Source organism: Quercus lobata, chromosome 4 (genome assembly GCF_001633185.2).
Source record: "Quercus lobata isolate SW786 chromosome 4, ValleyOak3.0 Primary Assembly, whole genome shotgun sequence".
Classification (NCBI taxonomy): domain Eukaryota; kingdom Viridiplantae; phylum Streptophyta; class Magnoliopsida; order Fagales; family Fagaceae; genus Quercus; species Quercus lobata.
In genome coordinates this window covers 46,617,044-46,644,059 of record NC_044907.1, presented here as the reverse complement: position 1 = coordinate 46,644,059, position 27,016 = coordinate 46,617,044, and the positions used below count along the sequence as shown (strand labels likewise).

Sequence of the window (27,016 nt, the reverse complement as noted above, 5' to 3'; positions counted from 1 at the left end):
AGATAATCTTGTGGGTAGTGGTATATTTTTGCAAAAGTGAAAAATGAAGCTTTTTGGAAGGTGCATGATTTACAAACACCATTCCATACTTATTTACATGGGTACCTTTTCATTCAATAAACATATTTTTAGTTAATAAGTACATTTTTATTCAATAGGCACTTTTCAGTATATCTAATACAAAGAGTTATGACATTTTAATAAGCACATTTTTAGTATATATATTACAATATATATTTTATATACCTCTATATACAACACAAATTAAATTAGAGATTCAATATTCTGTCCCTAATTCCTTCTCACAAAAAACTAATAAATAAAATAACATTTCTTTTTTCTGTCTAACTAATAAAACTTTGAGCTATTTCTTTTAATATATATATATATATATATTTTAATTTTATGCATTTTTGCTTACTACTCCAACTAAAAAATAATAAATAATGATTTTTTTCCTAAAACTCATTCAAAATCTATTCCCGTGCATTGCATGGGTTAGCGACTAGTATATTTTAAATTGAAGGTCTTCTTCTCCATGGGCCTTCACCACCCAATTTGAGTTAATGATATAGGCCACAACCATTCCTACCAATTGTGATACGACGCTGCTGGAGTCAGTATGAATAGTTGTAAATTAAGGATCCAACAGCTATGTATAACAGATTCACAGTTGGTACGAATCTCGTGGCCTACATCATTAACTCATAACTATTCATACTTTTTTTTTTTTTTTTTTTGAGAGAAAGCTCTATTCATACTTATACAACAGCTATGTATAACAACTTTTATGGCTATTCAGATATTAAAAAAAAAAAAAAAATTGCAAAACTCATTCTAGAGGCCGGGGTCTTTATATCCCGGATCTCTCCAGGTTTTTATCTCCCATCTTCTTACCCACTCCACTCAGTCACAAATTGATAGTGCAATAACTCTTTTAATTTTTCCTGTTTTATTTCTCTTCTTCCGATCCATTATAACATATTATTACAAATTTTCTCGCTTGTCTATATATCTACAACTGCCCATATACTCTATGCATTGAGCTGTAGAGTGAGCAGATAGAGGTACGCTGCTGATCAACAACTCATTTCAACTTCTTTCAGGTTCTCTTTCCAATCTTGTTTTAGTACATTCCTCAAAGAATATCAATTTGTACTGGAATCCACCCATTACTGTCTTCTTTTTTAATACCATACTCATTTCAAGTTTCAACTTCTTCCAGGCTCTCTCTAGGTAGGACATTCCTCAAAGTATAACAGTTTGTCTTTGCCATAAATTACTGTCTTTATTTTAACAAAGCCATACTTAGGATTTTGCTTTTCTTTCTCCGTTCTCTTTATAGTTCTGAGGCTGAATAATGTTAAGGTCAGTGTAGAGTCTAAACTTCAGATGATGGAAACATGTTTAACTTGAAGAATAGCTTTGTCTTACCAGTGCCACCAAACAAATTTGAACAAGGTTTAGAAGGTGCACTCAGTCCAGATGTTTCTATTCCAGTTTGATTCATAAAGTAATTAGAGGGTACTTACATAGTTTTTATTTTAGTTATATAAATATGATACAATTCTTTTGACATCTGTTTTATGATAATTAGTCGCTAACCCGTGCGATGCACGGGATAGTTAAATAAAAAATAAAAAAATTATTTTGCTATTATAACTTGGCTATAAAAAAATGTTATGGTGATGATTTCACACAATGCTCAATTGCAATTAAATCTACTATTCATCACTAATATAATCTATGTTATCTTGCACATTTGTTTGCATAACAAATAGGTTGTTTTCATCTTTTTAATAAAACAATTTATGATAGAGGAAAGAGATAAACTGTTCCATTGCAAGATGCATGATGAATGTCAACTTTCCCAACTTGTTTAGTGTAAAATGATGTTCTCTTTCCTCTTTTTTTGCACTGCACTACATTTGGGTAGTGTTCAGCACAAAGGATTGTGCAGAACTTCTCGTAATCACAAATGTTTTGGTTGTAAACCTATGCACATATCATAAAGAGTAAATCCTACGTTGGATAGATATATTATACAATTATTCAAATGGTTAAATTAAGCAGGAAATAAAGAAGAAAAGTTGCAACAGCCACAAACTCAATTAGATTTCTCTTGAATAAAATGGCGTTATAAAGTGTTATAAAAAATGAAAAAAAAAATTGAGAAAGGAATTAGGAATACTTACACTTGAAAATAGAAAAATTGAAAATCTACAAATTCAATGCTTGATAATAGATCTACATATTGCATTCTCATATCCTCCATTTTCTGCAAGTTAATTGGATATAATTAAAAAGTTTTCCCAATAGAATGCTCTTTCCTTTCCATTATGCTTTGCATATTTTCATCCTTACCAAGTTTAAGAAAAGCTCTGTGGTCACTACATAAAGAATATATGCACAAGTTTTAAATTAGTAATAGAATTAAGGTTAACTATTAAAAAAACCTGCAAATGCCATAAAAAGGATTAGTAAGGATCAACTTAATAATCAACCTGCAAGAATCACCAGTAAAGGATCTTCTTCATCAGCTTCCTCTTTCCAATTACTGGTAACATAAATGGGTCACTATGTGCAAGAAAATCTATAATTGTTAAGGCTGGATTGAGGCATTAAAAGATAGAATACATAAAAAGCATCTTTCCAATATTTGGGTCCTAATGGTACAATGCAAAGATGGTGACCTGTTACACAAAATGTTTTTTTTTATTTTTTTTAATTATTATTATTTTTATTATTACAATGAACATCCTAAAGCTGTTAACCAATATAGAAACTTGTATCCAATGGTATATACCAAGTGGGGTAAATGCCTCTATATCATCTAGAGACCAATTGTTTTAAAGCATTTTGAATCACAAAAGCATCTGATGGCTAAAGTGCTTTTGCCAAAAATGATCAAATAGTTCTAAGCAACAAACTTTTAATATGCAATCATAGTTCTTGTAAATCTGACAATCTTGGGTAACTGATACTGAATCAATGGATTATGGATCATCTTTGCATACAATCTATAATAAATATACGACCAAAAAAGGAAGAAAGAAAAGCATTTATATTAATCAATAAACAAATTAGGCTAACTAAGTTGGAGAAACATGTTTCATAGAAAGAGAATCTTGTATTTGCTAATTAACCTTTCATGGTGCTACCTCAATACACAACAAAGATATGAAATTTTCATTGATCTAAATGCTGAAAGAAATATAGAGAGTTGAGAACTATTATATCATTTAATTATATGTGTCTCAAATTACTTCTATAAGGTTTTGATCTTCACTACTTACATCAACAGAAGAATTGCTTAGCATGAACCACCATTAAATTTTGGCTTCAAAAAGATTTATATGCTTATATAATAGTGGCTGTGAACATTAGAAAGTGCTGACTATTATAATAGTGCATTCTTTTGCTTCCCTCTACTTTTCTAGTTCCATCAATAGACTCAATCTCTATTTCATGCAATTCAGCCTCAACATTGTAAAACATTACCGTGTCTGCATATTTGTAAATGTTTTTTGCAAGCATATAAATGTTCAACTTGTAGTATACTTATAAAAAGATGGAAAATTGTGGATTTAATTTTTGCAAGCATAGATATTTGTAATTTTAAATCAAATTTAATTTTAAATCAAATTAGATTTAATTTGGTGGGGGTAGAAATTAGATTTAATTTTAAATCAAATTTAAAAAATAGAAGAAAAAAAAATTAAATACTGACGTGAAAAATTGTGGAAGCTTCAAAAGTTTTGGTTATATATATATAGATTATTTTTAGCCATCAGTCCAAGATATACTAATTGACTTTTTTCTTTTTCTTTTTCTTCTTTATTTTTATCTTTATTTATTTTTTGTGGGATTCGAACTCAAGTTCTCTATTCATTAATAATAAACATTACTAATTAAGATAATTGAAATTCGCAAGATCTTATTGACTTAACACTAAAAAGTAAATGTCAAAAGCCTTGTAGGTCGACTACCATGGTGTTTCATTTGATGACAATTTTATTGAACTACAAACCATGCAAGCTACAATATTGTTTCTACTTTCTAGAAGACGTGATTCTATAATATGCTAAAAGAAATAGAATGCTAGCTTGTATGGTTTGTAGTCATCCTTATCTTTATATCTTATGGTTAACAAGTATCATTCTTATCTTTATATCTTATGGTTAATAAGTACGAGTTTTTTTTTTTAATATATATATATATATATATATATGAGAGTTTACTATTCATTAATTTAATTATATTTTTAAGTAAAGAATAAACTAATTTAATCAAGTGCTAGATTCCTTTCTTGATCTAGTAATCAATGAGTTCTAATTGATTTGATTGACATATAACATATAAAAAATTAATATGTATATATGATTCTAAAAAATAAAAAAATTGTATATCATATTATCATATTATATATAATAAAAGTTGGGTTTAGACGCTGTGGCTACGCCACATGGCTTCACCAAATTGCAGAAATTTTAATAGATTTTTGAACAATAAATATAATTTTTTCATGCTCTTATCTTTTTCTCCTATCATTTCTAAGTTGATAAAAATTTTATTTTAAAATCACTTCTTTAGATAAAGTTTGATAGACACAAAAACTCAATAATTTAATATAAACTTAACTTCTTCTCATCCATTAAGAAAAAAAAAAAAAAAATATATATATATATATATATATATTCTTAAGCTTCACACTTTCATGAATTTTTATAGATATATATATATATATATATTGTTCTTATCTTCTTAAATTGCAGGATTTTTATTTTTTAGATTTAAAAAAAATAGATATATATATATATATATTTTTTTTTTGTTCTTATCTTCTTCTCCTATAATTTTTTTTTTTAAATTTCAGCTTCACACTTTCATAAATTTTTACTACACGTAAAAAAATTGAAAAATTTTGTTTAGATTTTAAAAATTGCAATATTTTGGATAAAGTAGAAGTTTAGTTATTATTATCAACTTAAACTCTAATCCTTAATCAATTTTTAGGTCGTACACGAAATCTTAATCAACCATTGAATGTTTATCAATTTTATTTAAATTACCATTCATTTGTAGTTTTGTACTATAATTGATTAAAATAAAAACGTCTATCCTTATTAGTATTTTCTTTCTTTATACTAATATTAAATTCTATCCATATTTATCCAATAAAAATGATCAAAGGAGATTTAGTTTAAGTATAAATCATCTAAATTCAAACTTTATCGGATTAAGAAGTTACCTCCTTATAAAAGCAAAGATTTAAAATCTTATCTCACTCTAAAATACAATACAGGTATTATTTTGCTTAGCTGTGTTTCTCTCTTTACTTTTTGTTTTTTTTTGGCTTTAACAATGTTGGTGTGGTAATGCTTTTCATGAGTACTTATTTTTGATGTTGCAGCTTTCATAATAGAAAAGTGCTACGTTTCTCCTCTCTTCCCTACCTACAACCTTGTAGGTAATTTTTTTTTTCTTTCATCAAATTGAATAGATTTTGTGTATTTGTTGCCTTTTTATTATATATAATATGATTTTTATCAACAAGTTTTATAAATAGGCTGAAATTCTATATTTGATCACACCTTTTAGTTTTTTTTTAGAAGTCAATATAGCAAGCAATATATTTGTATTTTTTAATTTCATATAACATGATTATTTGTTGTTGACATCAATATTTTATAATGGATTTAATTTGTTATGGCTTTTGTTTGGTGTTTTGTTCTATGTAATCTATATTCTTTAATTAAAAGCAAAATTTTTTGTCAAACATGAAATTGGATACGAGAGAATCCATCCGTCCAAATTTCTATGTAAGTCTATCTTTACTTAACTTCGGAGTTTTTTTTAAGCTAAAAAAATTGGATATTTTTTCATTAATGAATTGAGGTTTTGGCTTAATTTTGTTTTCAACTGCTTCAATTATTGAATTCATTATTTTTTTCATGTGTAATATTAATATATGTTTTTTTTTATGATAAAAAAAATATATATGTGTTCTTAAAGGCTAAAACACAATACAATTACAAACATTACTTTAAGTTAGGGTGTTATATTTATTTATTAGTAAATTGGAATGTTATATTAAATTAGAGTATTATATTTTTATTCATTATTAATTTAGAATGTTACATGTGGATACCTATGCTGGTTTAGGGTTGATATAACTTATAATCATTTGAATGAAATCAACACTAAAACAAATTATTTAAATATCAAAATAAGAAATAAAAATTAAATTTCTTTTAAGTGTACATGTACAATTTATTTTTTAATCTTAAATTTTAAATTAATTCTTTTTTTTATTTGTTATTAAATCATATTATATCATATCATATTATATATAATAAAAGTTGGGCTTAGATGTCGTTATTGAGCCACATGACTTCATGAAATTGTAGAAATTTTATTAAATTTTTAAAGAACTAAAAAAGAATAGTATACTAGCTACCAGGACTCTAATTTGTTCTTATCATTAAATAAAATTAGATTAACATTATTTTTTATTTGTTAGGATATATTTCTTAAATTAAGGGATAATATTTAACATACAAAAATTTAATTTAGATAATATTTATCATCTAATTAACTTTATTTTTTTATTTGTTAGGATATATTTCTTAAATTAGGGGATAATATTTAACATACAAAAATTTAATTTAGATAATATTTATCATCTAAATTTTCAAAATTTTAATATTACTAAATTAATATTATTTTATCAGAATATCAAGCTACAAAACTTGATTATTAAGGGATAAACACAATCCAAACTCTTTAAGAGGTGATTAATATAAATCAATCCCAAGAAACAGTATATATCTCCATTAATTTGATAATCTCTATCTATTCCAAAAAATAATATATATCTCTATTAATTTGATAATTTATTAATATATATATATATATATCAAAATTCCTTATAGCTATTAACCACGTTCTCTTTCTTTTTTTTTTTTTTTTTAATTTTTAATTTTTTATATGTTACGTTATGTTGAATCAACTCTTTATTTTTTTTCTTTTTTCTTTTTTTCATTCTATTCATATGACCTTTTTTTAATTCCAATTTTTATGGGATAAAAACAAACAAATTGATTAGATATCTTTAATTTTAATAAGATTTAAATGAATTATATTTCAAATGGAACTCTACCAATATCTATAACCCTATATATCCTTTTTGGAGTGAAACTTATTTCAATATGTGAATGCCTAAATCTCATGACAATGCAGGTATGTATTCTTTCTTCTTTTATTATTATTATTTTTATTTTGTTTATTGTCTTTGGTGTTATTATTGGTTTTTTTTTTCTTCATGTAATTTTAATAAATGAATTCAAAACATTCGAAAATATTGTCAAGTTTCTAAAGGCTCCTTCTTTGTTTTTGTATTTTGTTTTTATTAAATTGATTAGGTTTTGTGTATTGGTTGCCTTTTGTTTAAACTAATCTTCTTAGCTTTGATCTAATTTATATGCTTAGGGTTAGGGTCTTAGAATTAATGATTAAATATGGTTAGAATTAATAGATTAATTTTAACAATTTTCTTATTTGATTTTTATGTTACATCAAATTATCAAGATGTTCTACACGTGTATTCTTGAATTATCAACTTTAATTTTAATTTATAATATTATCAAGATTATATTAATTTTAGATTTATCAATTGTTTAGTACTTTTAAAAATAATTATCGATTTAAAATTTAATTTGGAATTATCAATTTAATTTAGTTTTAGGAAGAAATCTTACCCCTTATTTTAGTGAGGTAATTATTTACACTTGATAATTTTTTCTTTTATCTTTATTGAATCTATTAAAATATATAATTATTTATACATTTATTTTATAAGCTTTTTCATAAAACCGTGCAACGCACTGGCCTATAACTAGTATATAATAAAAGTTGGGTTTAGACGCCGTGATTACACCAAGTGGTTTCACCAAATTGCAGAAATTTTTTTAGATTTTACAATAAATTCATTCACTTAAGTTTTTATATAAAAACAAAAAGTTTTTGATCTTTCATCTTTATCAACTTCTTTAGATAAAGTAACAATAAATATTCTGATGAACTTCTTCTTCTTCTTTTCATTTTTTTTATATAAAATTTTATAAAGTAACAAATTTACTAGCTTACATGAGTATTTTATTTTTTTATTTTTTTGGGATAAACATTTATCCTGCATCATTTATTTCCTAATAATAAAGTAACAAATTTTAAAGTATTATTTTTAAATTATTACTTGATTATTTGATTTATTTTCTTACATTCTTTGATGGGTGTGTGATGTTATTGAAACCTTTGGATTTCTTAAAATTGTTTGCTTTTGGATTTGGGCTAGATCCAATAGATAATATATAGTAAATGGAAATTGAAATTCGTACCATACAATCATATCGAAATTAAAATCAAATAACAATTACCAAGTTAAAAAAAAATAAAATAAAATAGAAAGATAAATATTGAAAAATTAAAAAGAGATTGTCTATCATTCAAATTCTAATACATCCAGGAAAGATAAATATTGAAAAATTAAAAAGAGATTGTCTATCATTCAAAGTCTAATGCATCCAAGAGTTTACTATAAATACTACTAATTTTCGGCCCAAGAAGAGTACAGCACACCCACAACTCCACAACACAACAGTTTTATGATTTATCTACCAATCTCCTTTCATTCTCACTCTCATGCTTTTGCACACAGAAGAAATCAAGAAACCCAGAAACCGATCTCCAATTCAGCCTAGACTGCGATTGCAGAAATGGGCAGTAAGTTTGAAAAAACTGTCATAATTGATGGCAAAGTATATGAAAATATAGTAAAGCGTGAAATGACCAATGAAGAAATCAAGCATTATTATGATTAGGTTAATAAGAGTGGGGTAAGTCTCTCTTTCTTTTCTCTCTTAAAAACAGTTCATATACATATACATTTTTTGTAAACATCATGACTCCGTTTATAACCCGATTGGTGTTTTGGACTAATGATAAAGAGAAATAAATCATGGTAGAGCTTATGATAAAAATATTATTATAAAAATGAATGATTAAAAAAAAAAAAAAAATAATTGTGTGGTGACTTTGCATTGCAGGGTTTTGATGTGGAGAATTGAGCCCTTAGATCTTTCTGATGACTCAAACAATTTAATGAAGCCACATGGTTATGCCACGTGGCTTCACCAAATTGCATAAATTTTAGTAAATTTTTAGATTTTAAGAATAGATATATACATATTTTTTGGATAAATATGACAAATCAAGTAATGAAAGAAAGTAATATTTCATTTACAACTATAACAGTTGTGTTTATTTAAAATGTTATCAACAAAGCCTAAAATCAATAGAATAGAATTACCTAAGGATAGAATTTAAATAAAAAAGAGAGATAAAAAAACTTAAAAGAAAAAAAAAAAAGATCGAATTTGCATTTATTTTCCTACGTTTCTTTAAAAAACGTAAAAGGAAAAAAAGATAGAACTTGCATTTTTTTTTCCTATGTTTTTTTTTTTTTTTTGGTGGATAAATTTGCATCTTATGTCATCTTTTTCCTAATAATAAAGTAAGAAAAAAAAAGTATTTGAGTTTCACTTAAACTACTTTTTGTTCATATCATCTTCTTCATCACCTAAAATTTCCACTATATATACACAGAGTTTCGGTGTTTCATTATTTCTATTATGTACTTTACAATTATTTGTTATATTCTTCCTTTCTCCTCTCTGCCTATTTTTTTTTCTTTCATCAAATTGAATAGATTTTGTGTATTTGTTGCCTTTTTATTATATATAATATGATTTTTATCAACAAGTTTTATAGATAGACTGAAATTCTATGTTTGATCACACCTTTTAGTGTTTTTTTTTAGAAGTCAATATAGCAAGCAATATATTTGTATTTTTTAATTTCGTATTACATAATTATTTGTTGTTCACATCAATATTTTATAATGGATTTAATTTGTTATGGCTTTTGTTTGGTGCTTTGTTCCATGTAATCTATATTCTTTAATTAAAAGCAAAATTTGTTGTCAAAAATGAAATCGGATACGAGAGAATCCATCCGTCCAAATTTCTATGTAAGTCTATCTTTACTTAACTCTGTTTTTTTTTTTTTTAAGCTAAAAAATTTGGATATTTTTTCATTAATGAATTGAGGTTTTGGCTTAATTTTGTTTTCAACCGTTTCAATTATTGAATTTATTATTTTTTCATGTGTAATATTAATATCTGTTTTTTTTATTTTTTTTATTAAGTGTTCTTAAAAGCTAAAACACAATACAATTACAAACATTACTTTAAGTTAGGGTGTTATATTTATTTATTCGTAAGTTAGAATGTTACATTAAGTTAGAGTATTATATTTTTATTTATTATTAATTTAGAATATCACATATGGATACATATACTGGTTTAGGGTTGATATAACTTATAACCATTTGAATGAAATCAACACTAAAACAAATGATTTAAATATCAAAATAAGAAATAAAAATTAAATTTCTTTTAATTGTACAAGTACAATTTATTTTTTAATCTTAAATTTTGAATTAATTCTTTTTTCATTTTATTTGTTATTAGATTTAATTATATTATCAAAATATTTTTTATTAAGCCATGCATCGCACGGGCATAGTACTAGTATAGATATATATATATACACACATATTAATAATGATTTGAAAAATTGTTTGGTTTCAAAAACTTACCTACCAATATAAAGAAAGCTTATTCATGTCTACCTTATTAATATTGAATAAGTTACCTCATTAAGAATAGCAAAATATCTCCAACCTATCTTGTGCGGATATTTTGTTTCTGCTTGAAAAGCTTGATCCAACTCAGCTCAACCCTATTATCATCCCTATCTAACTTGAATATAGGGACGAAAGACTAAGTGAATCGTTTAGTAATTGATTCCCTCCGATGTTTTCCTTACTATAGTTGGAGCCCATACCTAGGCATTTGTATGCTCCACACGTACGTTGGCCTACATGCTCTCTATTAGGCTGGTCTTGAAATGAATCCTTTATAAAAAGAAAAGAAAAGAAACGAAAAAGTGATGATTATCAAAACATGACACAATTTCAGATTATCAAAACATGACACAATTTCAGTTAAATTGTGAAATTGTGTATTCAAAACGTAATTTCATGATTTCAAAATTATAATTGAAATCATGCTTTGAGCACAAGATTTCCAAGTCTGATATATGCAACAAACATTGGCCCAAAAAAAAAATCACACATATAGAGCACTCGAGATCCATGTCTTATTCCCTTTAGATTGTCATAATTATTTATCTAGTAGTTCATATCTCTCTTTGTTTATTATTTTCATGCTTTTCTCTCTCTCTCTTCAAGCAATTTGTCCACGATTCTTAAGCAAATTCTGAAGTTTTATATGATGGTTGATCTCACTATAACCAAACCATGTTAATCATCCCGGTCTCCTCCCAAATGTGAAGTAATAGAAAGATGTAGTCTCCACTAACCTGATTTTCCTCTCAACATATGTACTGTGATTTCAGGGTACTCCGCATATCTCAACCCTAGGCAAGGATGTTTGTAGTGGTCTTGTTGATTGGATTATTGCTGGCATGGGCTTATCGAGCCACCCGCCCTCTGCCTCCCAACATTTGTGGCTCGCCTTGTGGCCCGCCTATCACAGCACCTAGAATTAAGCTTAGGGATGGAAGACATTTGGCCTGCAAGGAGCATGGTGTGCCAGCAGAAGTGGCCAAATATAAGATTATCTATGTTCATGGCTTATTTACTTGCAGACATAGTGCAGTGATTGCAAAAAATCTCCCGCAAGTACTGTGTTATTTACTTATTTGTTATGATTGAATTTCTAATTTTCTATTGATTTTGGCCTCCAAGACTTTATCAATGAAAGTTGTATTAGCTCACTGGTGGAAATAATTTTCAGGAACTTGTTGAAGAATTAGGACTATACATTGTGTCATATGATAGACCGGGTTATGGAGAAAGTGATCCAGATCCAAAACAAACGGTGAAAAGTTTGGCTTTAGATGTTGAAGAGCTTGCTGATCAATTGGGACTCGGTTCCAAATTTTATGTAATTGCTTATTCTATTGGATGCCATGTGGTCTGGGGCTGCCTCAGGTACATTCCTCATAGGTAAGACCATATGCCAAGTCCGTTTATTATAAACGAGGGTTTTGCCTTTGGAATAAAACTTGAAGTAAAAAAAATGAGAAGTTATACATCCACAATATATTTATAATACTTTCACAGCAAATCATAAGATGTAAGTTGTTATTAGTTCTAATTTAAATTTACTACTGAAATCACTTTTTTACTAGCCAATAATAACCCGAAACAACCTATTATTTATGATTTGTTATAAAAATATTATGAAAATGTTGTGGATATAGCATTTCTAAAAAAAAAAAATAGGGAACAAAATTAAGAGAAATGCTATATTCACAATATTTTATAACAAATCTTAAGTGACAGGTTGTTATTTGCTGTGTAGGTGGACACAAAAGTAATTTAAGTTGTAAATTCAAATTAAAACCAATAACAACTTACCATCTATAATTTCTTATGAAATAACTGTGAAAATATTATGGATGTAACACTTCTTCAAAATTAAAAATTAAAAAATGTTGTGAAAATATTACAACCAAGTTTATAACTAAATTTTGTCCAAAAATTTTTATCAAAAAGAGTTTAAAGATAATGAAATAATACAAGAGAAAGTGAAAATTGAAAATAATTCTAATGATATTCAAATATGTAACATTACAATTTTTTTTGAGAGATTTTCAACCTATGACGTTTTGATAGTTCTTTATCATCAGGTCAAGACACTAATTGGCTTTTGGTGTAGGCGAGTATTGAATTCTAGATCTTTTATTCAACCATTATAGGTTTTACCAGTTAAGCTAACTGAAACCCACGTAACATTACAATTCTTAATTATGTAAAATAAGTCTAGATATATATAATTTTTTTTTTCAAATCAAATGTAAATATCACTTGCAGAATGGTATGGTAAAATTTTCTTTTTAGCAGAAGCATAATGTTATGGTAATTTTATTTATTTATTTATTTTTAGCAAACACATATTGGTATGGTAATTCTCTTTTGGGAAATTTTATTAAAAATTTTATCTATATATATATTATATAAAACCGAAATTTTTGACTTTTGGTTGACTTCTTCATAATTTTCCGCATTAGCATTTTTTATTTATATTTTTTAATTTGATTTAGGACTTTTAAGATGTATTCAAATGCAAACACCTCCTCTCTCATACAGTTTTCTATTTTGTTTTGGACTCTTCCTTCTCTCATTTTCTAATTCTTCGGTCACTACATCACTACTAGGGTTTTTTTATTATATTTTTATTGTGTTCTTTATGCAAACACATCCTCTCTCATTCAGTTTTCTAATTTTTTTTTTGACTCTTCCTTCTATCCTTCTCTAATTCTCTGGTCACTAGATCACTATTAGGGTTTTTTAATTATAGTTTTACTGTATTTTTGTTGATAAGAATTGTCAATTTTTTTCTGTTATGTAGTCATATGTTTTTATTATTTTGTTTTTTTTAAAAAATAATTTTTAGGCACAAAATCTTCTGATTCTTTACTCTTTCTTTTGGCTTTTTAGAAGTTTTAACATCTAAATTTTGAGTTCATATTTTGCAATATATGAAATTGTCTTGACAAATTTCAATTGCTATAATCATGGATTATTCTTTTGAGGTAACCTATCTTTCTCTTATATATTTTCTATTATGTAGTCATATGTTTTTTTTTGCTGATTCTTCAATTTTTTAAGCCTTTAAGAAGTTTTAAAACTTAATTTTTTGATCCAATTTTTGCAATATTTGAAACTATCTTGCTGCTTTCAACTGCTAGCCAAGGATAATAACCCATCTTTCCCTTATATTTTTGTTTCTATTATGTAGTCATATGCGCTTTTTTTTTTTTTTTTCCAAATAATTTCTAGGCACTGTATCTTCTGATTCTTTACTCTTTCTTTTCACTTTTTAAAAGTTTTAACATCTAAATTTTGGGTTCATGTTTTGCAATATATGAAATTGTCTTGACAAATTTCAATTGCTATGGTCATGCATTATTCTTTTGAGGTAACTTATTTTTCTTTTATATATATATATATATATATTTTTTTTTTCCTATTATGTAGTCATATATTTTGCCTTACTATTTGAATTAATGTGATTTAAGAATTATAAATTACTGTTATTAAAAAAAAAAAAAATTATTTTTCATGTATTTTTTGCATTTTTACTCTATTTTTTATATTGTTTTTTACGTTGCTAGGTCTTGAATCTTGATGAACAAGCTTAGGTTATGCGTTAACCTCATAAATTTGTTTTTTAAATTTTTATTATTTAAGAACCAAAAAGGGTGTTGATATGTTTCTTGTGGCATTTTTCTCAATTACATTACTTGAAGGCAAGAGCCCCTTTCTCTCGCCAAGAATAAAAGTTGGAATCATAAGTAGATGAGAGGCAAGAAAGTGGCAGCCAAGGCTAGGTAAATTATAGGAGCATTCCAAGTGCTTCCTAAATTGGTTATCTTCTATCTCGATTAAAACTTTATGGCCTTTCAACTGGTACTTCCTTCTTCTTCTTTTTACATTCATATATTCCGAAATCTATTTTTTTCGGTGCATTTATTTGTCTTCATTCTCTAAAGAAGTCAATTTATTCATCTGATACGCCTTGTTGTTGTTGTTGTTCTACGTGTTAAAATATTATAACTATTACCTATAACACTAAATTAGCTTTTCCAATTCTCAAAAAAAAAAAAAGAAAAACACTTTTCCAAAACCTATTCCTCTAGATTAATGACTCTTTCTGAGTGTCAATGCCATTTTTGAGTATAATTAATTCCTATTTTCTATGTAAAAACTTCTATAGTTTTTCTTTTCTTCTTCTTATTTTTGGGTTTTTTGGTTGCATTTTATATGGCAAGAAAAAACCTAGGATTTTGCAAACAAATTGAGCAATGGGAGGGATTATATTATATTAAAAAATGATTGAGACCTTAATTTTCATTAAAGAAAGGATGCCATTGATAATTGACTTGGCATGCCTAACATTATTGGTGTAGTATTTTTTTTTCCCTCTTAAATTGTAACTTATTTTTTTAAGTGATTATAGCTCTAGGTAAGTTTAAAATTTAAAATTTTTGTTCAACTAATCCGTGCATCGCACGGGTTAGCGACTAGTATAATATAAAACTGAAGACATTTGACTATTTATTGACTTTCCTATATTGTGCCACATAAGCTTTAGAGCTTCCACAATTTTTCACATCATTATTATTTTTTATTATTTGGCTTTTTACTCTATAATCTGCCTTCAAACCGTACCTAACGCAGCCCTATTGTTGTCCCTCTCTTAGCCAAACATTACAAATTAAAACTCCTACAAATGGTTCTCACTATCAGATTTATGAATTGGTACCAATATTGTTTCTATAAGACTGTTTTTTTTGCTTCTACGTCCGTCTTTTCTTTTATCAAATTCAAATTTTTAAACACTAAACCCCACACACAGTTGAGGCGGCACAATAAATGAGTCTTCACAGTAAGAGTTTGTTTTTATTTTTTTTACAGTATGAGGTTGACATCCTTTTGGGGTGAAAGTTTGCTTGAGTAATTTTGGTAGTTCTATTTTTTTTTTTTTCTCTTTCTTCCTCTAAGTGCACCACGCTATTGTAATTGCATCTTTATAAGAAAAAAAGAGAGACTATATTGCAACTTTTGTTGTGTTTAAATTTCTATCTTTAATTTTATAATTCAGGTTTGTATTTTACTGAAAAATAAAATAAAAAATAAAAATTTGAGAATCATAAATAAACTATAGTTGACATGGTATCACAAGTTCGGGTCAATTAATATAGGTATTGATTTCTTTTGAATTGTGTGTACCTAGCTGATTTTTAGTGACTGGTTACATTGAACCTAAACTTTGCATTGAAAGACTATTTGGGATTTTATGTGAATCAAATTAGAGAAGATTTTTAGTTGAAATTTCGGACACAATAAGTTTGGAATAGATTGTATTATGCAAATATTGATAAAAATTCCAATTCACAAAATAGTTCATTCTACATAAGATCAAAATTCCACATATATCAAAAGTTATAGTTTGCAATGGATTAAAAAAAGAAAAACAAAATTTTCATGGACTTAAAATAGTTCAAATATTCAAACAGATTCATGCTCTTAACAATCTTATATGACTATAGTCACACTATATCATCTTAACAAATCATCGTCTCTTTCTTTCTTCGATTGTTTTTTTTAATTGTCTATTTACCTCCTTTTATCAAGTTTAGGATTTAATCCCAATTTTTTAAATTTATTATAGAATGGTTTATCAAGTTTAGAATGATTGAATTTCATTCATTTTTATCTAATTGTAGCATTGAACACTATATTTTTGAGATATTTAACATTTGCTAATTATTCGATGCATCGCATGGGTTAGTGATTTGTTAGTACTATAATAGTAGTATATATGATTTATGGGTTTTCTTTTTAGCAAATGCATAACCTCATTAGCAAACGCATAGTGATGTGGTAATTTTTTATTTTTAGAACATTGCCTTCAATTTTTTACTTTAAAAAAAAAAAAAAAAAACCACTCAAAATTTTATTAGTACTATAATGGTATGGCAAATTAAAAAGAAAAGAAAGAAATTGTACTCAAAATTTTATTAATACTATAATGGTGAGGTAAATTGTGGGTTTTCATTTTAGCAAACGCATCACTAGCAAACCCATAATGATATGGTAATTTTTTTATTAAAAAAGAAAAGAAAATTGCGCTCAACATTTTATTAGTACAGTAATGGGTAAAGGTTTTCTTTTTACTACTATAATGGTATGGTGTATTATGTACTTGTTGTATTTGTTTTAGTAAATTTTATTTCCCAAACTCAAAATTGATAAAATCCTACTTTAAATTGATTGAATTAGTCATATTATCAATTAAAAAGGAGATGTTAACAAAAACTAAATAAAAATACTGTATTAAGATGCAAAATTATTAATTGAATATAAAAAAGCCCCACTTAATTATCAGTTATCACCTTAGGTCCAACTGTATTGAACCAAACTACAAAAACGTATGGCAAAAAATAGACTATTCTAGGGTTTATAGGGTTGAACTTTCCCTTAATTTTCTTACAGTATCATATATTTATATAGATATAAACACATTTATAGATATACCCTTGAACTTTATGAAGAACTAGTAAGTTGTTCATGTGATGCACGAATAATTCTGTGATATTTTATGTAAAACGGTTTTGAAGAATATTGTACATATATTATAAAAAAAAAGTAAACTAAATTGGAGTAAAGAAATATATAAATTTTGAGATATTAAAAATTAGTTTTATAGTTTCACTACACATTTGTAGCCCTTCTCAAGGTAAGATTAATTTAAAAAAAAAAAATCATGAGACCAAAAATAAGTGCAAAAGAGTAACAGGACCATGAAAATCAACTAATTTGTGTTATATTCATAGATTACATACAATGAAATGAAAGTATACCCAACTCTCTTACTGTCTTCTACTCATTGATAGTGTGACATTAAGGCATGGTGTGGGTAAGTGCGTATGCATGTGCTTTATAGATGATTAAAACTATGATAGAATATGTCTTTACATTGCGTATCAAATACTCTTTCGACTTATATACCCAAAACAAAAACTATTCAACCAAATTACCCAAACCTAAATCATATTTAAGCCCCTAATTAATAAAAAAGGAAAAAAAAAAAATTCGTAGGGGTTTTGACAACTTGATAGTGGTGGGAGACCAGTATGATGGAGGTGGCAACCCCTCAAATTCTTTTTTCCTTCTCTTACAAATACTTTGTCAATCCCAAGTCTTTTATTTTGGTAATAGTGAAACAATTAATGCATTTCATTTAACATTCCATAACGTTTTTGTGTCTCTCTATCTCTCTCCAGTGCCTTATCTTGTTAGTTATTACTATTAGTCCTTAATTATTATTATTATTATTTTTGCTTTTGTTTTTAATACTAAAATGGTGGAAATGCTAAAAGACATTGAGAAGAGAGAAATGTGTCGTGTAAGTTCAGGCAATTAATGAGATAATGGTAAAAATAAGTTAATGTGGACTTTTAGATAATAGTTAAAAAAAAAAAAATCAATGAAAAGAGGGAAAAAAGAAAGCATATATATATATATATATATATAATATAATATATTTTGATTGATTGATTGCATTTCAATGTGAATGAATTCTTTCCTTAAATATGTATGATCTATTATATTTTATCAATTGGGTCAAATGCTTTTTTTTGGTGTCGATGTAATAGCTATGAAGAGTCATTGACTTCCGGTCAAACATAAAAAAATAATTTTATCCATCGATAAAGTTATTTTGTTAAATATGTATAATCTGCTATTCTATCAATTGATAAAATTATCTTTTTATGTTTAATAATTTTTTTATACCACTTTAGTGGAAGGGAGAAATTCAAATCCTAGATGTAATATTCCTTAAAAAAAACTATATAATACCGTTGTCCTAAAAGTCATTTGGCTTTTTTTTTCTTTTTTGGATTGAATTTACAAGGAGATTATATATATATATATATATATATATTACTGATTTTGTGATATGTCAATAGGCTATCAGGAGCAGCATTACTTGCTCCTATTATCAACTATTGGTGGCGAGGTTTGCCTTTGAACTTGTCTACAGAGGCCTACTACAAACAACCGCCTCAAGACCAGTGGACACATCGAGTTTCTCACTATATACCATGGCTAACCTATTGGTGGAACACACAGAAGTGGTTTCCTGCACTTAGTGCTGTACCCGGAAATCCTAATATTTTCTCTCGTCAAGATTTAGAAATAACGTCAAAGAAGGTTGGGAAACAAATAAACAAGGTACTTGATGTTTTCTTCTTGATTTTTCAAAGATTAAGTATTTTCATTAGCATCAGTTTAGATTTATATAACCAAAAGTATTAATAGAGACATTTTTGTTGGCCTCTCTAAGAAACTCCTATGAATAACAGAACAAAAGCAACGTAGTCGATCAGTTTATTCAACAATATTCTAGACATTTTTGTTGGTTTCTTTTTGTGAGCAGCACACATGTTTTTATACTTTAATAGTTAGATTCATGTTCTTTGAAGTATAGTTGGGTTAGATCCCTATCAAAACAGTGATAAAATCTAAAATATTACAAAGGGAATCGTGATTATAAATATACACATGATTATAACAATTGTCCCAACTCCTAAGCATACACATGTAACACATGGGCAATAGAGAGTTGATTTCTATTTTCTCCCATATATATCGTCCAAATCACTAGTCCCAACAGATCCTCTATGTGGCATGGTCGGCTTGGACTTTGGATCATGCAATCAAACCATTCAATATCATAAGTTTAAATCATCCATTAATAAGTTAATGTCTGATTTTGGTGAGGTTACTGTTAGGAACCCGGTGATTCCTAATGGAGATCGATGGGAATTGTAGTTAAATTGACTTAATTCGAGGTAGTCATCCTCCATAGAGAAAGAAAGAGATTAAGAAAGAGAGAGAGAGACGCACTAATACACTAAGAAATTGGTTTATTCTTCCATTATATCTAATGTTGAATTACAATAATGTATTTATAGGAGATTAGCTTTAATGTTATTGGCCCACATAGCTCAAGATAATTGATTAATTAATTCAACATATGTTCTATGAATTAAGCCATGTGTTAAATGAATTACATGTGCTCAAATCCTAACTAATTCATCCTAATCTTAATCTCAACCAACTAGCTAACTACTTAACTAAAGAGATTACAACAATTATTTCATATTCCTAACATTTTCCTCTCCTGTGAAAACACCTTGCCCACAAGGTGTTGTTGTGAAATGACACCTTCATTCGGGAAAACCGGCCACTAACCCAATACGCCAAAGTATCTTGATCGTTGATTACACGAATAACTCCAAAACAATTAATTACAGCCCATGACATAGGAGCATAACACAAAGCAATCGTATTGAACTTAACCTTTAGCAATATAGAACTCAATTTCTTATAAAAAGTGTGATCATCTCGGCTATGAAATCCATCATTTATCTCACAACTATCACCAAGAAAAGAAGCATATAGTTCCTTGGCTTTGTGATAGTCACTAAAGAGCAAGATGTGGCCCCTATAGCAAAGTCCAAATTCAATGGAATTGCCACCAACATGCATGACTATTAAGTCCAAGCCTACATTCTTGATTACATGAGTAGCCCCATTTGTTGAAGCATGAGTTTGGCCAATGTCAAACACCATTGGATCACTTGTATTCACACCAACAGTGTGTTCTTGCTCCACTCCAACAACAACAAGTTCCTGTATTGTGGATTCTTGGTCAGTCGAATCAAAAGATTGTAGCTCCTCTTTCATCATATTCTCAAGAACCTCTTGCAATCTTGAGAGCTCTTCATTCATGACCTTGTTAGATTCAGCCAAGGCCTTGACTTTCTTTGAAATAGCCTTGTGAGATTCTGTCAAGGCTTTAACCTTATTTGAAACTTCATTCACCATTTTCAAGATTTCTTGCTGATCATATTCATCCGTCTCAAGATCGATGGCTCTGATACCAATTGTTAGGAACTTGGTGGTTCCTAATGGGGATTGATGGGAATTATAGGGGAATTGATGAGAATTGTAAGGAAATTGGCTTAATTCGAGGTAGTCATCTTCCATAGAGAAAGAAAGAGATTAAGAGAGAGAGAGAGAGATGTACTAATGCACTAAGAAATTGGTTTATTCTTTCATTATATCTAATGTTGGATTACAATCATGTATTTATAGGAGACTAGCTCTAATTTCATTGGCTCAAATGGCTCAAAATAATTGGCTAATTAATTCAACATATGCTCTATGAATTAAGCCATGTGTTAAATGAGTTACATGTGCTCAAATCTTAACTCATCCTAATCCTAATCTCAACCAACTAGCTAATTACCTAACTAAAGAGATTACAACAATTATTTTATATTCCTAAGAGTTACAATGCCCAATTTATTTCTATAAGCACAATTTAGGCATTATTTATTGGATCCTAATATTTTTTGATGATTGCCATGTGACATAATTAAAAAAAAGGCCAAAATGCAAAACTTATTCTTTAAGTTTTATCTTTTGACATTTCAATCTTTTAAATTTTAATCAAACTTAATTCAGTCATCTATTTACTATCCGTCAAATTGCACAATTAACTTACCAAACGACGATTGTACACTTTAGTTAATATTTATTTATTTATTTAATTTTGGAAAACTTTAATTAAAAAATAATAAAATAATAAAACATAAACTAGACTGAAGAACAAGATCATAAACCCAATAAGGCTTTGAACACTCAGTATTTTTGAATTGCCACAATTAGTTACTCTACCCCAATGGCTTTTAGGATCTGCCAACACTCTGCAGTTTTTAGATATTCCTTATTGTGAGAACTTGGTGGTATTGCTGGAGTGGCTTCATAATCTTATTTCACTTTGCAAACTTCAGATTTGGTATTGCCCAAAATTATCATCTCTCCCAGAACTTTGGGTAAGTTCTTAAAACACATAACTTAAACTGAAAACCCAAAGTCTTCAGAACTTACCCAAAGTCTACTTTTTTCTAGTGAACCCCAGCAATGGTTACTGGTCGGAGCCATCTCCTGAAGCAGTGGAGTGAAGCAGAGGACACCCCTGGACAGAGCCCAGCTGTTGAAACTGTAAACCATTGGACGAAGCCCAGCTGTTGATCTTCCTCCTTTTAGTCTCGCTCTCTCTTTGTACCTTGCAATCTCCCTTTCTCCCTCTCAATCTCTCTTTCTCTCTCTTACCCCTTCTCGATCTCTCTTTCTCCTTTTCTTGGTTTCTCAGTTATCGAGTGGGGTGGGGTTTCAGTTTTGTTCTTTGGGGGTGGGGAGGGAGCACACCGTTTAGTTTATTTTGTTCTTCAATCTAGTATATGTTTTATGTTTTATTTTTTTCATTAGCGATTTCTAAAATTCAGAAATAAAAAAATTAAATATTAACTAAAAGTGTAATACGACGTTGTTTGGGTTAGTTAACAGTGCAATTTGATGGATAGTAAACATATGACTAAATTGAGTTTGATTGAAACTTAGAGGACCGAAATGACAAAAAACAAACTTAGAGAGTTAAAATGAAAAAAAATGTGAAACTTAGAGAGTGAATTTTGCATTTTGGCCAAAAAAAAAAAAAAAAACCCCTTATAATTACTTTATAACATTTAAATTTCTAAAAACCCCTTTTCTACCTCTTGCTAGAAGCCTCGAAACATACCTTTCAAATGTAGTAGTATAAGAATGAAAGTAATTATTCCGATTCTTTGGTGTTAAGGTAATAGCCATGACTAAATAGGAAGCATGGACACATGATTTAGAGTGTCGTATCCATATTGGACACATGATATGTTTAGGACACTTCTACACCCATGTTTCAGCTGTGTCTTTTTAAAAAAAAAATATATTTTAATTTTAATTGTGAGACATGAGAGGAATACTTATCTTTAATTTCTATTTGGTTTTAATCTTGAACACTTATCTAGTTATATTTTATTTACTCATTTGTTTCTTATTCCTAAGTTTTATTCTAATTTCTAACATAATTGATTAGTCATGAATTCACTTTATTATTATATTCATTATTACTCTTAAATTGATATATGTTTAACATTATATAAAAAAAAAAGTGCTTAAAAATATATAATAATTAATAAATATGTGTATCCCTACTGTGTTGTGTCCTAATTTGAAAAAAAATTGTTGTGCTGCTGTGTTGTATCTGTACCTGTGTCCATGTTTATATCCGTAGTCATCCACTCATATAAATTTTAATTTAGTATTTTCTTAGGAATCTATTTATCTTATTAAGTATCAACCAATGGAATGAGGTCAACCTATGCTTTAGTGACTATCGACGGGAGAATCCACGCTATTTAGGAAGAATCACAATAATTTTCTGAATAAATTTTTTATCCTCCAAGGGAATATATGTTATAGGCCTTCATCCGAATAAGCATATTAGGAAGTCTTGTCATATGTGAAATGCATGATAGTGTTCATTCATAAGAGGGGGGAAAAAAAACACTGAATATCAATATGTTTGTAAAATAGCATTTTGTTCAAAAATTTTGCATGAGACGCACACATCATTATTAGGAAAATAGTTTCTATCCAATAGGCATTTACCATGTACTCTTCAATAACTCGTTGCAGGCACACATAACCCAGCAAGGAGAGTTTGAGTCCATACATCGTACCATAATGGTTGGATTTGGGAATTGGGAATTCAGTCCTATTGATCTTGAGAATCCTTTTCCTAACAACGAAGGTTCGGTTCATCTATGGCAGGGTGATGATGATAGGATTGTAGCAATTCCTTTACAACGCTCTATTGCCAAAAAACTTCCATGGATTCAATACCATGAGTTACCAGGTGCTGGACACTTTTTCGCATATTCTAATGAAATGAGCCAAGTTATCATAAAGACACTTTTATTTGGGGATAAATAAGCATGTTTGTTGCTGCAGGGTTACTACTTTCTATTTTTTCTTTTTCTAGTTTCTTTCACCTCCTCTTTTTCTTTTAGTTTTTCCCCTCTTTATCATTGTATTGGTGGACAATATGTACTTCTATATCAGTTTGTTCTAAGATTATCAAATAAAATATCAGTTTGTTTTAACAAAACTATACCCATTTAGCAACCCTAGTTTATCTCACAAATTAATACTAGCTTGTAATCCATGCATACACATAAATGTATTTAAATAATTAGTCATATTATTAGAAAAAGTAAACGTAATTAGTTCCATGTTAAAATTCTTGCTTAAATTTAATACTACTTATGATCATTTTTTTCTTCTAATTTTTTAATAAGATAGAACGTGTGGTGATCTTTGTTGTGTGATGATTTTTATTGAGTAGATTTATGATTGATTTGTTATTTTTATTTTATAATTCATTAATATTAGACTCTTAGTATTCTGCACTTATTAACTTACTTGGTACAAATATTAAAAAAACTTTTTTTTTTTGAGAAAGAAATATTAAAAAACTTAAATGGACACAAGACACAAAATTAGTCCATAATTAAAATCTATTTTAGAATCTAATTGTTTTTTTTTTTTGAATTTTTTTATAAAAAATATAGATTTGTTAGAACCGTTTTAGAACTCAAGAAAAAAAGAAGTACAAACTTAAAGGTTTGAGATTTTGACTACAAGTCTACAAGTGCGTTCAACATTTTAGAGACTCTAAGAGTCTATTTGGCATTAGCTTTAATTTTTAGCTTTTAGTTTTTATGTACAGTTTTTTAAAACTTCATATTTTCCTACTTTTTCTCACTTTTTCAAAATTTTTTAAGCTATAGATTTACTTTAGCATACTTTTAGTAAAAAGCTAGATAAGCTGTTTCTAAACGGATACCAAATCAGAACTTGATGTTGCACGTCTATAGTGTCAATAGACAATAGATTCTAGCTTAGAACGCCTCCAAATTTGCACAACTTTCTTGGGACTAGAGTAGAGACACGGGTTGTTTGCAACTGCTTGTTGGCTCAAGTTAGAGTTCAAATCAGGATTATTCAAGTATTGGACCCTTTAGAGTTTTTAGAGTACTATATTATATAGATTTCTTTTAATCTTGACTCTTCATTTCTTAATAAATAGTTCATAAGATGCCACATCATTAATCTAATAGCAAAACCTTAAAATAATGATACCATGTCAACTAATTAAAAGAAACAAATATTATATATATATATATATATTTAAAAAAAAACTTAAAAAACATAGATCTAAAATCGAATCTCACAATAATCGTGACTCTCGTCGGAGGTAAATTGATGCCATTAGTGTCCACCAATTTCATGATCATAACATGTCCTTAATTTCATGGTTACATTTCAACTTTTGCTTCTTTTCAGACTCACTTTTGTCGGGAGGTGCACGACACCTAATAGAAGTCCAACCCATGTAGAATTTGTGCCCAAGATAATGAGCTTGCCATGCAACCATTGATGGAATTCTATTTCCATTAGAAATAGGTGAATGTGATTGACAAGTCCTAGAATACTACTCCAAATGTAAGTAGGAGTTGTGTTTAATAATTAATACTTGTAAGAATCCTAACTCAAGTCATGTTAGGAATTCATATTATGCTAGGAAAAGAAGTGTAAGGCAGTTGAAGCTTTTTTTGTGTATAAAAAGCATGTGGGTGTGCTGCATATAGAATAGAAAGCAAAGAAAGAGAAAGCCGCACAAAGAGAAAAGAGAAAGCAGTCAAGAGGGAGTTGTTTAGAGAAAAAGAAGACAACCAAGTGAGAGAGCTGTGCATAGAGAAGAAAATAGAAAGGAAAGTGCAAAGTGTTGCCGCATTTTGAGAGAGATAATTTGTATGTGTGAGAGTAAAGAAAAACAATAGAGATTTTTCTTTAGTCATGAGACATACACAAGAATTATTGTAATTGATTAGATAATAGTGAAATTATTCGGAGTTTTTCTCGTGGTTCCTCATTCGAATACAAATTGCAACGTATTATACCAACAAAGGTGTTCGTCGTATCAAGTAAAAAGCAAACACAAAATAAAGATATAGTTGGTTTGGATTTGGATTTTTTCGACTTAAAATCTGATGTGATAATTTTATTTTTTAATGGCTGATGTGTCACTCATATTTTAAGGATATTTTTAATTAATTAAAGATGTAATATAATTTGATCATTCACTATAAAATTAAAAGTCAAGGTTAAAAGAAATCTATATAGTAAAATACTATAAGAAATTTAGAGAATCTTGATCTCGATCTATTTGAGTTCAATTGTGTGTGTGTCTATATATATATATATTATGATCAGTTGAGAACTTCAACAATTGAGGTCATTTTCGATTTGATCAGCAGTACAAGTACTGTGTGCAATTGCAATAAATGGTTGAAATTGAGAGTTGAAAAAAACAACTTTGAATCATAACTATTAAATAAAAAAAAGGTTAAAAATGTAAAAAATTTTGTGAATGAAATGGGTTAATTGCATCAATTGCATTTGGATCTCAATCCAACACAATGTACAATGATCAACAGTACTTATGTAACTTAAAAAAAAAAATAGTACTTATTTACCCTTCTAATTTGCTTCACAGTCAGCCATGTGATTTCCTTGGGAATTTTTTTTTTTTTTTTTTTTTTTTTTTTTTTAGAAATAAACTAACTACTAAACACACACACATAATTACACTCTCTCACCAAGCTTAAATACATTACTTAACTTAAAGTACAACTACAAAAGGAACAGCAGAGTGAGCTTTGAAAAAGAGGTTGATTAAAGATTGTGAGATTATTTCCAATTCAGGGGGTTCCACACTGGAGCATAGGGCACAAAAGTGGCAGTACCTACTACTACTAGCTAGCTAGTCTGAATTGTTGGGTTAAAATGAATTGACCTCTTGCAAATTAATTAATTATCCAAGTCAATTAATTAGGTTCAATTACTTGTAATAGTGTGGCAACACAAACAAATCACCAATTATACTAATGCAGCAGAAAATAAATTTGACACAAGTGATTTGTTTACGAATAGGGAAAATTGCCGAGACAAAACCCCACTAGGTGATTTTAAGATCACTTCCAAGAATCCACTATTATTAATCACAAGCGGTTACAAGTATAGGGAATCTTACAAAACCTTTTGGCTTATCCTGAAATACCAATTTACAGTTGAACCCTTACCCCAATACCCAATTGGACTTGTATTGTAGCGGCAATCTTTCCATTCAATGCACGAATCCCAGTACGTGACTAAATGCATGGATCCCAGTACGTGACTAACTCACCAACTTGAAGAAGATTGTTGGCTGCATAGTTCTTCAGTTCATCAACAATGAAGATCAGGAAGCTCCTTGGTCACAAAACCCTTGGCATAAAGATGCAG

The 27,016-nt window shown here is 28.2% G+C and overlaps 1 protein-coding gene across 3 annotated transcripts; it reads left to right on the top strand.

Annotated features, from left to right (window-relative positions):
- The first annotated feature begins 858 nt into the window (after positions 1–858).
- Positions 859–23,778, top strand: LOC115983890. Of its 3 annotated transcripts, none has more exons than XM_031106745.1 (5): positions 859–1,067; positions 11,539–11,824; positions 11,940–12,151; positions 18,688–18,952; positions 23,306–23,778. In XM_031106745.1, exons 2-5 carry the CDS (start codon positions 11,570–11,572, stop codon positions 23,600–23,602), a joined length of 1,029 nt encoding a protein of 342 aa, XP_030962605.1. In that variant the 5' UTR covers positions 859–1,067; positions 11,539–11,569; the 3' UTR covers positions 23,603–23,778. The 3 variants fall into 3 exon arrangements, with proteins under 3 accessions (XP_030962605.1, XP_030962604.1, XP_030962606.1); XM_031106744.1 differs by having other exon boundaries at positions 859–1,106; positions 23,306–23,713; XM_031106746.1 differs by lacking the exon at positions 859–1,067 and adding an exon at positions 5,411–5,470 and having other exon boundaries at positions 23,306–23,713.
- Positions 23,779–27,016: the final 3,238 nt, after the last annotated feature.

What these genes read in the sequence shown, in the direction of transcription:
- LOC115983890 (XM_031106745.1), top strand. Translation starts at nt 11,570, where the DNA reads ATGTTTGTAGTGGTCTTGTTGATTGGATTATTGCTGGCATGGGCTTAT. An exon ending in CTCAGGTACATTCCTCATAG is followed by an intron (nt 12,152 to 18,687) that starts GTAAGACCATAT and finishes ATATGTCAATAG; the next exon opens with GCTATCAGGAGCAGCATTAC. An exon ending in TTGGGAAACAAATAAACAAG is followed by an intron (nt 18,953 to 23,305) that starts GTACTTGATGTT and finishes AACTCGTTGCAG; the next exon opens with GCACACATAACCCAGCAAGG.